Genomic DNA, 14,721 nt, shown 5'->3' on the forward strand with positions numbered 1-14,721 from the left:
AGTATTGGAATGTGTGGCTATAAATATCAATTGTGGGTAGGGATGCCAGCCTCCAGGTGGAACTTGGGGATCACCCTGGAACTACAGCTCAGCTCTAGACTGCAGAAATCAGTTCCCTCTGGAGAAAATGGATGCTTTGGGGGATGGACACTGCGTGGCATTGTGCCCCACTGAAGTCTCTGTCATCCACCCCCAGGCTCCCTCTCCAAATCTCCAGGAGTTTCACAACCTACACCTGGCAACCCTACCCCCCATCCGCCTCCAGTAACTGGAGGGGGGAGGGAGCTGGTAACCCTAATTGTGGGCCTTCTGCTCACTGTGGTCAAAACTGGGAAGGGAGTGCTGTGGTGTCTTGGGTTTCTTGTATGTCCTATCTATGTAGGATGATGAAATTAAAAATAAGGCCACGGCTGATGGTGCAAAATAAAGTAAAAATATATTTTATTACTTGGTTAAAAGTCCCCCAAATTCCTGACATTTCATGGCGATTAAAATTCATAGGGTTGTGCTGCACTGTGGATAAACTAGACCACTGACTCTAGACAGCATCTGTACCAGAGTGTGAGAACAGAATGAGTCAAGGGATCATCCACAACTTGATGGGAAAGTTTAGTGGGCTGGGCCTGGAGTTCTTGCAGAATTGCAGCTGCTTCCATAACTATGGGGATTAGATCCCCAGGAGGAAATGGCAGTTTTGGAGGGCAGACTATGTGGTATCACAATCCTGCTGAGCTCCTTCCCTTCCTCAGACATTGCACCCAGGAGTTTCCCAGGCCGGAGATGGTAAATCCTAATGAGTAGGCTGGGAATATGTTGGAGGAGGCAGAGAGGGCTCTTGCTCCTTCCTTCTCACCCATCATATTGGATATCGGGGTTCAAAGGTGGCCAATTGACCAGCCTCTGGCTTTTAATAGTGGCCTCCTCGGCAGGTGAGGCTCTTCACAGCAGGGAGAGAAACATGGTTGCTCTCACAACAACCACAGCAACCCCAGGGCCCGGCTGTCGATTTGCAACGGCTGCCTGTGACAAGCCCTCGAAGGGTTAACCTTATCTTTTGTGATTGCGCGGCTCCTGCCCCTTTAATTGCTTTCACTTTCGCCGGAGCGGAAGTTGGAAGAAAGAGCCCCTGTAAAGCAAGGTAGCCAGTGTGGGAGCCTCAATGTCGCGGACCGCCGAGGCGCCTTCTCGCTGAGCCCCTCCGAAGAAAGGCGGGCTGGAGCCGCCGCCGCCGCCGCCGCGATGAGCAAAGAAGCGGAGTGGAAAGACTCGCTGCTCTACTACTACTGCATCAAATTCGCGCTCTCTGCCTATTCCACCCTCTTCTCGGTAGGTGACTCAGGCGCCGCTTCTTCCCCCTTCCGCCCCCCGCCGGCTCTGGGAAGCCTGCGAAGCGCCCTCCTCCCTTTTGGCCGCTTCTCCAAGCATCAGGATTCTCGGGCTGGAAACCGCTCTGCTGCGAGTCAGCGAGAGCTCTGCTTCCAGCCGGCTCGCACAAATGATTGTTATTGTCTCCATTTTGGGAGCGTCACCTCTCTCTCCCATGCTTTTCCCGCCTGAATCGAACGCAGTGAGCCCCGCGCACTGCCAATGACATCGAGCGATGGAACCGAGAGAAACTGTAACCACCCCGCCCGCCCCCCCTCATATTTAGACTCTGCTTGGGAGTGGTGTAGGCTTGTTTAACACCAATTCTGTTTTTTCATTGTCTTGGGTTCGCCTGTTTGTGTTTTCCGTGATTCAGCGATGCGCGCACGCACACGCACGCCCCTTTTGGTTGTGAATGAGCATCTTTGTAGGAACTGATCTTGAGGGGGACTGCTCTCTCTCTCTCTCTCTCTCTCTCGCATCCTTCCAGTTACCGTTTCAGGGAGGCTGATTCTTCTGTAGCTGCCTGAATCAAGGCAGGGAAAAAAGGGAAATAGAAAGTTCTCAAAGGAGGGATGCTCCTCTCGGAGCTCGTGTAACCCAGGGGCCAAGCTGTGAACTGGCTTCTTCCCAACTGGCTCCAGGGCTTCATCATTGCCAGATCTCACCAGGGCTCGGCCTCTGTTTCCGTGGTTGAGGTTGAAGCCTGCAATATAGGAACTGGAAGCAGAAAGAAGCCACCTCTGAGTTGATGCAGAATGTGTTTTCTCACCCATATGGGCTAGTACTGAGTGCTGGTTTAAAAAAAAGCGGCTGAGGAGGTGCCTCCCACCTTCTTCTCTTCCCAGCAGTAGTTGTTGGAAATTTAAGTGAATTCTGTCCCTGCCTTCAGGCAACTGTGGCTGGCTGCTTGACTTCACAGTGGCCTTTTCTCCCTCATCCCCCACTTTAAGATAATGCTACTGGAAAGGATTGCTATTTGTGATAATTCCGGAGGGGTGACTGTGTTAGTCAACTGTTCCAAAATAAAACAACCAAAAATGATTGCCTCTTTGTTGCATCTGAAGATGTAAGCTGTGACTCACAAAAGTGCACACTGGAATAAATGACTTCTTTGTTTATTCTGATATTACTGAGACAATAGTGAAGTACTCAGCTTTTACAAATATATACTATTACTGCAATTGAATTAAGTGCACAGGTGACTTCTTTGAGCAGTTATGACTTGCCCATTTGAATTGAAAGACTAACAGATAGCTCTGCTTATCACATCATAAAACAATGCCATAGTTTGCTTATCTCAGCTATTGTCGGGGGACGTCTTAAGTGTTTGTGTGACCCATTTTCTCCAATGCACATGTTGGTTTGACTAGTATTGTCCTGGACTGAATTGTACTTAAAAGCAGCAATACATCAATTACATTCTTGTGAAAATAAAATCCAGCTATGACTTTCTGACCAACTCTGGGGGAAAATGGGCCCAAAGTTACCTAGATTATTATAAAAGCACAAATATATCTGAAAATAGCCAAATTTGTACCATGCATGGGAAAAGAGTGAAGAACAAGTTGTACAGATGGCCGTGAGAGCAATTAGGCTATCTGCTGTGGGATATGCATGAAGCTGATGGGATGGTGGGAAATGTGGTCAAGTTGCAGCTGATTTACGGTGACCTCATGAGGTTTTCAAGGCAGGATATGTATAGATGTGGTTTGCTACTGCCTGCCTCTGTGTAGCAACTCTGGACTTCCTTGGTGGTCTCCCATCCACCAGGGGTGACCCTGCTTAGTTTCATGAGATCTGATGGTACTGGGCCAGCCAGGGCATGCATGAAGTTAACAGGGTGTATTAAAGGGGTGGCAGTGGGAAGGGAGGCCTTATTTTGAGGAGGCTGAAGGGAGAGAGAGAGTGATGCTATAGAGCCTGCAGCAGGAGAAGAGAAGAGATGGTGAAGGAAATTTGGCCTTTCTACATTTGTTAATTAGGTGTGTTAATAAGGATAATGAAGAGAAAAGTTTTTATACATGCTGGTAACAATGTGGAGAGCCCTGTGATATGCTAACAGTAAATGAAGCTTGCATTTTGCAGTCAAATTTGCACACCCCTGGGTGTTATGGAATGACTCCCCCCAATTCAAGTCTAATTCATTCATGTAAAGAAACAACAGAACTTTAGCTACTGTCATGGTATGGTGGGGTATAGTCTGGCTAATTAAGGAAGGATCAACCCAACATACACAGTCAGACAGAGTTCTGGCTACTACCATAGCTGTCAGTCACCTGTGATTGGCCTTTTTCCAGGCTTCTGCTGATTGGCCTTTTCCCAGGCTTCTCCTGCGAGAGGGCTTCATTCCCTTGGCATGGTACTCTGACTTTCTGGTGGGGTTCTGCCACATGTATGGTAGAGTTGGGAGGTCATGGTGTGATCTCTGTCTGCTGAAGGCATGGTTGAACTTGTTGCATTTCCCTCACAAGGGATGTGGACCAATTAGGGTGGGTCTGCCTTTGGAGAGTGATAGTCAAAAAAATCTTTGCTTCCTGAATAATATGAGTGACTTAACTATTTAGGAGTACACAGAATCCCCTGTTTTCAGGGCAAAACACAGAAGTGCCTATTTTCAGACTTTTCTAAGAATCATGGTGCCTATGCCACAAACTTCAGTGCTCTGGTTTATCAGGTAATGCACCAACAGATTTTATTCCCTATTTAGATACCCAGGTATCTTACATGCATGCATACACGTACATCCAGAGACTTTGAGGCTGGGCACATTCAAAAATGTAAGTAAACACTTTGTATAAGTAGACAATTGGCTGTCTGTTGGAATGGGGTGGCGTCTTTCCTAGACTGTTTCATTGTCAGCTTGGTCACTTGGTACATGTTTGCACTGGTTGTGTGGTAGACTGATAATCTAGTGATAGTTGGATTACTCTTAACTATAGGAATTGTTTTACTGCTCAGTGAATCAAAGTTTGCTTGGAAAAGAGGTATAATTCACAGATTGCACAGGTTTCCAAAAAAGGGAGTGGCAAAAATAAGAAAAGTGATAATGTTCTGAGTTGAGCATGTGTTGCTTTTTGTATTTGGGTATGACAAGTTCTATCTTGTTTCATGGAGCCCTCCTTGGAGCTTCACCCCCTTCCCTTCCTGTCTGTTTATCTGACGGTGATCAGCACTCTAATCAGGTTGTCATATTTTCTTCTCCTGGGTATGCATGAATCAGATAGGTGTCAGCTAAAGCAGTGACTCAGTAAGGGTACCCAATCTACTTGAAGGAAGCAAGCCCCAGGAGAAAGCTAGACTGGGGCATGCTGCTATCATAGTAAGGGAAACCATTCAAACAAGCTAATTCCTTACCCTGCAGAGGCTTCCTAGAACTCTGCTGATTATTTGTTTCAGTTTGACGTTGTGGAGTTGCTGGCTTAGATTGTAAACACCATATTGATCAGCTGAATAATCAATGTCATTGGCCTGTCTGTCAGAGGGTAGCCTCCATAAACTACAGGAGCGATGTTTCCTGCAACAACAAGGCAGTCTTCAGAAGCACACCATTCACTAGAGACAGGGAAATGACTCAGTGGTGGAATGTTGTCCCTGGTTCAGTCCCCAGCATCTCCAGTAAAAAGAAACAGGCAGGAGGTTGTGTGAAAGACTTCTGCTGGAGAAGTAGACAATAGTGACCTCAGCAGACTGATGGGTTGAATTGAGATGTGGAAGCTTCATGTGTTCAGTAAAGCGGCCCTGTGTAATAATTCACATGATAGCTTTAGATGGTCCACTGGACAAGAAGACTTTTGTACTTCCATAAAAGAAAACCAAAAGTTCTTGAGTGAATGCCACAAGTTTTTTCCTTGTTGCTCATAATCATTCTGATTGTGCTTTTGGGCATCATCAAACATTGGAATGTATTTCTTGAGGTATATACTGCATGTAGGAAAGGTTCTGTTCAGATCAGGTTGAATCTTGTTGAGCCTTTGAAGCTGGTTGAAATGGGCTGTACAGGTGATATGTGTGGCCATCATTTCTCTGTGTGGTTGGCTACTTGGGCTAGGGTTCTTTAGCAAGAGTAGGAAATTGTAGGAATATGGTTGCCCGCTGTTTTAAGGTCTAAGAGCATTTGTTTCTTGCTACAGGTATTTAAAGCCTGGGAGTGGTCAAAGGCACAAGCCAGAAGGCAATAGCCAAAGGCTCTTGGCTCACAACCAGTGACCTTGATGGATTGCCCTCAGTAGATCCCAGGTCAACCCTGGAAATTGTGTACATCTTGTTTTTGTTGGTATTTGTTAAGCTGCTCTGGGTCCCCGTTGTTTTATTTATTTATTTATTTTATTTAAGATTTATATCCCGCCCTTCCCACTAGTGGCTTCCCGCAAGTGGCTCCCACAAGTTGTTGAGAATAATGGGACAAGAAGCGTCCTATATAAATACTAATTCAAATCTCTGATATAAACCAATGGTGGTAGGGGTTGTGCATTGCTCTCATTTGGCAGTATAATGCTTTTTTGTTTCCAGTAAGCGCTACTGCAGTTGTCTCAACATTGTTTTGATATCTGTTTATTTATAGATTAAACTTTTAGATTACCCTCCCCTGTGTACACAAGGCTCAGGGCAGTGAACAACAGTAGAACACATCCATAAATTAATAAAACAGATTTGAAACAATGAAATAATACACAATTAAAGCATGACCAGATGGTGATAAAAACATCAGATTGTGCCACTGCCTTGTGGGGGAGGCAGAAAAATGGGGGTGGGGGGTGGGGAAAGTGTCAGATAAGGTGGGACCTGTCTCTGTCCTCAACCAATATACATGATGATACACAGCTGGCCTTGTCCTTCTACTGCTGCCTAAGTGGGCTGGCCTAAAAGCTTCCCTTGCTAGACTGCTCATTTCAGCAGATACACATCAGTCTGTTGCAAAAATTACTGAAGAGCTGGTATGCAGGAAAGTACTGTGCACTCTCTGTATCATTAGATATTTGTATGTATAGGCAATGTTTGGAGAAGCTGCCTGTGTAGAAGTTCTGCCTGTATATCCCCTCAATTTTAGTGTCTTGCTTAAAGGCCATGGCAAATTGTGGGTCAATGAATAATTTTCACCATCCTGAATAATTTTTGACCACCTGCAGACTTGGTCACTACACTATTCACGCCTAGTTCCAGGTCATTTATGAATACATCAAAGAGTACTGGCCCCAATACTGATCCTTGTGGGACCCCACTGCTTACTCCCCTCCATTGTGAGAAGTGTCTATTGATTCCTATACAACTGCCTGTTGATTTCTACTCAGTGCTTCCTGTTATTTAACCACTTTTTAATCCATAAAAGAGCCCATCCTCTTGTCCCATGACCTCTAAGTTTACTCAGGAGCCTTTGGTGGGGTACCATGCCCAAAGCCTTTTGAAAGTCCAAATATATAATTTCTACCCAGTCACAGTTGTCTACATGCTTGTTCAGCTTTCTCAAAGAACTCCAACATGTTGGTGAGGCAGGATTCCCTTTGCAGAAGCCATGCTGATGTTCCCTCAGCAGGCTTGGTCCCTCTAGGTGCCTAACAATTCTGTCTTTGATTACAGTTTCTACTACTTTGCCTGGGACAATAGGCTGACTGATCTGTAATTTTCTGGTTGCCCTCTGGATCCCTTTTTAAAAATTGTTATAACATTTGCTACTCTAGCCTTCTGCACAGCAGCTGAATTTACTGATAGGTTACATATATGTGTTAGTAGATTAGCTATCTCACATCTAAATTCCTTAAGAATAGTTGGGTGTATAGCCATCAATACGTATGGCTTCAGCAGGATGTTGATCGGGAACTGCCAGAAGTTCAAGCTGGGGTTCGGAGAGGTAGAGGGACTAGAGATCAGATTACCAACATTCGCTGGATTATGGAGAAAGCACAGGAGTATCAGAAAAACGTCTATTTCTGTTTCATTGACTACGCTAAAGCCTTTGATAGTGTGGATCACAACAAACTGTGGCAAGTCCTTAAAGAGATGGGAGTACCAGACCACCTCACATGTCTTCTGAGAAACCTGTATAAGGGTCAAGAAGCAACTGTCAGAACGGGATATGGAACAACTGATTGGTTTAGAATAGGAAAAAGAGTTCGACAAGGATGTATGTTGTCACCCTGCTTATTTAATTTATATACATCATGCGGAATGCTGGCCTGGATGAAGCAGAAGCCGGAATTAAGATTGCCGGGAAAAACATCAACAACCTCAGATATGCAGATGACACCACTCTAATGGCAGAAAGTGAGGAGGACCTAAAGAACTTCTTGTTGAGGATGAAAGAGGAGAGCACAAAAGTAGGCTTGAAACTCAACATCAAAAAAACAAAGATCATGGCATCCGCCCCATCACTCCTTGACAAATAGAAGGGGAAGACATGGAAGTAGTGACAGACTTCACATTTCTGGGATCCAAGATCACTACAGATGGTGACCGTAGCCATGAAATTAAAAGACGTTTGCTCCTTCGGAGGACAGCTATGATGAACCTGGGCAGTATAATAAAAAGTAGAGACATCAGTCTGCCAACAAAAGTCCGTATTATCAAAGCAATGGTATTCCCAGTAGTAATGTATGGCTGTAAGAGCTGGACTATAAGGAAGGCCGAGCGCAGAAGAATAGATGCTTTTGAGCTGTGGTGCTGGAGAAGTCCTCATGTAGGGTTGCCAGGTCCCCTTTTTATCACAATGGGGGGATTTGGGGGGCATTCTGGGGGGGGGGGGGAAGTGAACCAGAAGTGACATCATCACATTGATGATGCTGGAGGTGATGTTCTGGTTTTTGGGTAGAATTCCGTTGGTTTTTTGGCTTCAAAACCATAGTGTTTGCCCAAAACCCAGACCATCAGAATGCAATGCCCCCCACTTGATGACATTACCCAGAAGATATCACTCTTTGGGGTAGGGTTTTTCCTGGTGGCCAGCTAGCTGGCAGCGGGCCAAATCTCCCAAAGCAAGGGAACCTCCCCCCATCGGGGGCTGGCAACCCTAAGTGCTGATACCCATGGGCCGCAGAGCTCTGCACTGTGGGGTCACCACTTCGTTTGTCTTGCCCAGGGCTTTTTTTTGTAGAAGGAACTCCTTTGCATATTAGGTCACACACCACTGATATAGCCACTCCTCGAAGAGTTTACAGGGCTGTTAGTACCGGGCCTTCTGTAAGCTCCAGGAGGATTGGCTACATCAGGGGTGTGTGGCCTAATATGCAAAGGAGTTCCTGCTACAAAAAAAGCCCTGGTCTTGCCTTTAATACTCAAATAGCTTTGATAAGAAATTCTCATCTGCCTGGAGTCACTGATGGGGTTTCAATCTGTTGTATTACAGTTAATGGTAATACAATAAAAACAGTGACAATCTTTCTTTCTTCTCCCCGTCTCCCTTGCTTGTTTAGGATGCACTTATATTTTAATTCCTGCTTCTTGAGTGATTTTGAAGTTCATTTCTGTAGTCAGGGGAAGTGTAAAAGTTGAGTTGTTAACTTTTTGGCAGGTTGTTTTAACAATTTTTTTAAAAACTCCATGTCCCTGGAGTTATCTTTCCTGGGCTGTTAGGATTGTCTGACATTTCTGAGACATCCCTTCTGTCACAGAACTGATTTGATGGCTTTCCAAACCTTCTGCAAGATGATTGATTGCATAGAAAATGGCCATATTGTAATTAGGAAAATTGTTACCTTGCGGCAGGCCTGCACAGGCTCACAGAAGTAGCCCATTTGGCTGTTAAGGCTGCTGTGGCTTCTGTTTGCTCTATATAAAAGGAGATCTTTAGACAGTTGCTGTGCAATTATGGAAGGTTTACTGGCAAATTCTATTATGCTGGGTATTGTATAATGGAGTGTGTATAGAGAGACCAGTGTCTTCCAAATTATACATCTGACAGTTGAATGCTAATTGAATTCACATTGTAAAGTTCTACCAATGGAAATCTGAGAGAGGTGGAAAGTTTGTGGGAGATGAGGCATGCAGTCCCTAGCGGCCTAGTCTGAAAGCTGGTACATAACAGCTGTGGCCATTGTTTTCTACCTGGTTTCATTGTGACTGCTAGGATTGCCAGGTCCAACTCAAGAAATATCTGGAGACTTTGGGGGTGGAGCCAGGAGCTAGGGTGTGACAAGCATGATTGAACTCTGAAGGGAGTTCTGGCCATCACATTTAAAGGGACCGCATACCTTTTAAATGCTTTTTTGCCATTGGAAATAAGGAAGGATAGGGGCACCTTCTTTGGGGGGCTCATAGAATTGGACCCCCTGGTCCAATCTTTTGAAACTTGGGGAATGTTTTGAGGAGATGTATCAAATACTATGCTGAAAATTTGATGTCTCTACTTCAAAAAACAGGCCCCCTAGAGCCCCAGGTACCCACAGATCAATTCTCCCCTATGGAAATGGGTCTCCATGGGATATAATGGAGTGCCCAGCTGACATCCTCCTCCCCCCCCCCTGATTTTTGATAACCCTGAAGCGGGGTGTGGGGGAGAGCCTCTGGACTGGGGAATCCCATGCCCCCAGCTGGGGATTGGCAACCCTAATGGTAGTCAAAGTTGACTGATAAAGGGAAATAAAAACCATGGAGGGAGCATGGAAGTGTAGGGGGGGAGTTTATGGATAGAGAGATTTTTGACATGGTGAACTGTTCAAGTGTAATCCATGTAAGCAGTCTGAAAGGGTATAGTTGTTGGAACTCTGTGTCACATGATGTTTTTCTATGTGTAGTTCAGCTGTTAGCATCCATCTTCATGTGGGATGGGGGAGAGGGGTTAATGAACAAAAAAATTGTGGGGAGATAAGTTCTTGCCTGACCTTCTCCTTGTAGTGCTCATTTTCCACTTGTTGGGCATTCTTTTACATAAGGGAGTATTTTAAAATGTGATTTTTTGTACCCCCACACCAGTCTGGTGTGGTCTATTCTACCATCTCCAGATCTTTTCTGACTCATGCATTGTCCCAGTCTAAGAGCTGAACGGAGAGTGTGGTTAAAGTAGTGCTGCCAGCCTCCAAGTGGTGGCTAGAGGACTCTTGGGATTACAGCTGATCTCCAGGTGACAGAGATCAGTCCCTCTGGATAATACAGCAGCTTTGGAAGGTGGACTGTATGGCATTATATCTAACTGAAGTCCCTTCCCAACTTGGAGCAGGCAACCCTAGGTTAAGTCAAGAATGGTACTGTGAATGGCCATCTTTCTGCCGAGAAGGTGGATCAGAAGGCATTCTTCCCCTTCAGTCAGTTTAATTGGTAGAACATGAGATGCTTAATCTTGGAGCCATGAGTTCCTGTAGAGCAAGAAATGACTGCAATACAAGATGTCTGATGCAGTTCATCTTTGGTCAAAACGAATCCCAGAGAGGGGAAGGGAAGAGAGGCTCTTCAATAAGGCAGGGTTGGTTGCTGCTGCTTGGCTGACCTTTTAAGTAATGGAATTAAATTGGTGTCTGGTGAGCAAAGACGTATTTCATGCTTTCAATAATTGCTAACTACAGATACTTTGCTGAGTTGTCTGTCTTGAACTATAAGGTGGCAGATATTTTCTGTGTGATTGAGAAATGTGCATCTTTGTGTGAGCATCTCATAGAGTCCTGCTCCCTGGTATCACCAATTTAGCATAAGCATGCCATGTTTGTGTATCATTGCCAGTTCTATATCCATGATATCTGTGAGTTTCTTTATAAGAATCCCATTTTCCTTTTTGAATAAAAAAGAAGGGGCCTGTTTTTCACCTCCACAGTCAGAGAGGATGAAGTAGTCTGCATAGTTGGTTGATGGGAAAGCTTTGAATGGCCATTGGAGATGTTTTGTCCCCATTGCTCTTTCCCCAAAAGTCTCAGACTCAGCTCTCCTTCCCTTATTCTGCCTTATGAGCTGTATTGATCTTCTTCCCCTTCCCCTAATTATTCTTGAATAAAAATACTTCACCTAGCATTGCTGGCAGAGCTTTCTCCTGGGGGTGTTAGATATTTAGTAATTAAACCATGACCCATTCAGAAATATGGGAAGGTTTCCTGATCAGATCAAAATAACTGCCATTTGGAAGTAGATGGAATTCTAGTGGTCTTAGGTGCCTCCCTGCCTGGTTTTTATTTTGTGGAAGGCAAAAGGAGATGGAGCAGTGAGGGCTTTAGAAGTGATTCATCAGTTATGGCCCATCCAGAACTATTGAAAAAGCTTCCAAATCATAGCAAAACTATTGCTAACATTCAGGAATGGGGAGAAGCCTTCTGAGCAGTCTCTTCTTCTGGGCTTCGCCGTCTGGTTTCAGTTTGTTAGGAGGCAGGAAGGGCTGGTGAGAGAGTGTCAGGAGAGTGCCAGCAGGTATGTCTGTTGTCTTGTTTTTATTGGGCAGAAGGAAGAATTGGGGCAGTGACTTGGCACCAGCTGTGGAAGATAGGTGTGCCATCTAGGGTTGCCAGCTGCAGGCTGGGAAATTCCTGGAGATTTTTTTTGGGGGGTGGAATAGAGTGGGGTTTGGGGAGGGGCTTCAGTGGGCTAAAATGCCATAGATTCCACCTTCCAAGGCAGCCATTTTCTCCAGGGAAACTGATATGTTGCCTGGAGATAAGTTGTAATGTTTGGAGGTCTCCAGCTACCACCTGGAGGCTGGCAACCCTAGTGCCATCCAATCAGCAGAGTTCCCACCAAACAAGATTGTCCCATTAGGTTTTTTTATATGCAGTTTCCCCACCATCTGTAGTTGTTGCATCATTTCACTGGCTTGGGAAAGCTCTCTTGTCTGCCTAACTGTAATGATGATATGCCTTTACCTACTGCACCACACTGTGGATTGGGCCAGAGCAGACAGAACAAATGCAGACATTGCAGAGACATATAAAGAGCACTTTGTAATGTTTCTTTTAGGTCTACAACCTTAATTACAACAAGGTGTTTTGTTATCTAAGGCTTAATACGTGCTAAGTGGGCAGTGCACATGCTGAAAGGCATGGTGGGTGTGGGAGGACTGAGACACAAAGGCTGTGGCTTCTCCACTGCCTCATTAGGTAAGGAGTGCTAACCAGCTCCCAGGTTAGCACTTACAGCTTACCAAAGGGAAACACTTTGCTCATACAATCTGGCACCAGGCAGGGCACAGCAAAAACCTAGCTTTCTCCTGCCCCTTTCCAGAGACTGTGGAAACATTTATTTGATTTTTATCTAATGTGCTTGTGCACTTCAGGGGTAGAGGCTTAAGAAGGCTTCTTGCTGTCTTTCACAAGATGTGTAGATTTTAGTCTAGATGAGAGGTCAGAGATCAGAGTTGAAGGATCTGATCTGTGTGAGAATTATTGATTCTACTTATAGCTTTTGCATTACAGACCTGAACAGATCTGAGATCTGTTCAGGTCTGTAATGCAAAAGCTATAAGTAGATATACTTTCCCCCCAATACAAACCCCTTCACTTAGATACTACAAGCCCCAGAAGAAGGAAGAGACAGGCAGCCTTGCTCATTCATTCATATGGAAAGTAGGCCTGGAGGGTGCTGCCAGGGAAAGAGACACTGCAGTGAGACCCTGCAGGTCTAGTAACAACTGCTGTTGTAATTGCTTGGGAACTAACTCAGGGGCCAACATGCTCTTTATCTTACTACCCAAAATCTCTGTTTTTCTTGTAAAGTTCTTGTCATCTCTTGCACTTTATCTGGTTGCCTCCATCTGTGCTTTTTTCTCTCTGCTCATTCTCCATCTGCTTTTGCTGTCTAACAGTATGTTGGTGAAATCTATGCTTGATGTATATATTTTCTCCCAGCCAAGCTCCATCACAGAAGATCAGCTGGGTTTAGAGAGGTTTTTCTCTTCTCCATTTGAATAATTTATTTCTTTGCTATCAATTCCATTTGTAAATGCGAGCTTTCTTACAGAAGAGGGAGACTTTTAAAAAATACTGCCTGAAATTTGGGGAGGAAGGTGAAAATTACTATTTCAATTCTAGGGGAAGTTAACAACTAGATATTAAATTTCCTTTTGTAATTGAAAGGAGATGACCATGTGACTGATTATCTAATTAGTTTGTATTCTGAGGTTCAACAATCCATTTCAAGTTCTTTAAGCAGCATTCAATCCCACTTCAAATCTTAATTTCTTGCTCTCATACGTTTTACTATTTTTTTCTTCAGTGAGTCCTGAATCTCTAATCATATGCCCACTTTACCTATACCTCCATTCTTTAGATAATTTTCTCATGGGCCTGACTCACATGAATGTATATCATCTGTTTTGGCTAATGACTGACAACTAAATTTGTGAATGGCTATAAAAAATTGAAAAATCTACTGAAAAACATTGTGCTTGAGGTGATACAGCTTTTTAACTGTGGGATGGAAGAATAATAATTGCAGATTTATACCCCATCAGAGACTCAGAGTGGTTTACAATCTCCTTTATCTTCTCCCCCCACAACAGACACCCTGTGAGGCTGAGAGGGCTCTCACAGCAGCTGCCCTTTCAAGGACAACATCTGCGATAGCTATGGCCAACCTAGGGTTGCCAATCCCCGAGTGGGAGCAGGGGATCCCCTGGTTTGGAGGCCCCTCCCTCTTCTTCAGGGTCATCAGAAACAGGGGGGAGGAGGGAAATGTCTGCTGGGCATTATTCCCTATGGAGACCGATTCTCACAGGGAATAATGGAGAATTGATCCATGGGTATCTGGGACTCTGGAGGGGCTGTTTTGGAAGAGGCACCAAATTTTCAACATAGCATCATGTTTCTCTCCTCAAAACACCCCTCAGGTTTCAAAAAGATTGGACCAGGGCATCCAATTCTATGAGCCCCAAAAGAAGGTGCCCCTATCTTGCATCTCTGATGAAGGAAGGCATTTAAAAGGTGTGCAGTCCCTTTAAATGTGATGGCCAGAATTCCCTTCAGAGTTCAATTATGCTTGTCACAACCATACTCCTGGCTCCACTCCCAATGTCTTCTGGCTCCACCCCCAAAGTCCCCAGATATTTCTTGAATTGGACTTGGCAACCCTAGGCTAACCCAAGGCCATTCCAGCAGGTGCAAGTGGATGAGGGGTGAATCAAACCCAGTTCTCCCAAATAAGAGTCCACACACTTAACCACTACACCAAACTCACTTGATGTTGTATTTAGCAGGTATAACAAATTTTGAGTCCAGTGGCACCTTTAAGACCATCAAAAGTTTATTCAAAGTATGAGCTTTTGCGTGCAGGCACACTTCTTCAGACACAATGGAATGGAAGTTAACAGTTCATATATATATTCAGATGCCTCTACCTAGGTGAACAGCATATTAGCATACAATTTAATGAAGATGTTTTGACACATGCAAAGACTAAATAGCAGTAACAAGCTTCAGACCAACATGGCTGCCCATCTGGATCTTCCTTCAGCAA

The 14,721-nt window shown here is 44.6% G+C and overlaps 1 protein-coding gene across 1 annotated transcript in view; it reads left to right on the forward strand.

The window, feature by feature from the left end:
• Positions 1-947: 947 nt before the first annotated feature.
• LOC132580418 (tetraspanin-15-like) overlaps positions 948-14,721 on the forward strand; it is a 156,993-nt gene continuing 143,219 nt past the window's right edge. Inside the window, exon 1 of the mRNA XM_060251207.1 lies at positions 948-1,326. Coding sequence (XP_060107190.1) covers positions 1,240-1,326 — 87 coding nt within the window. The 5' untranslated portion in view covers positions 948-1,239. The remainder of the gene's footprint in view (positions 1,327-14,721) is intronic.

The sequence above is a fragment of the Heteronotia binoei genome, chromosome 12 (assembly GCF_032191835.1).
Source record: "Heteronotia binoei isolate CCM8104 ecotype False Entrance Well chromosome 12, APGP_CSIRO_Hbin_v1, whole genome shotgun sequence".
In the NCBI taxonomy this organism is placed as follows: domain Eukaryota; kingdom Metazoa; phylum Chordata; class Lepidosauria; order Squamata; family Gekkonidae; genus Heteronotia; species Heteronotia binoei.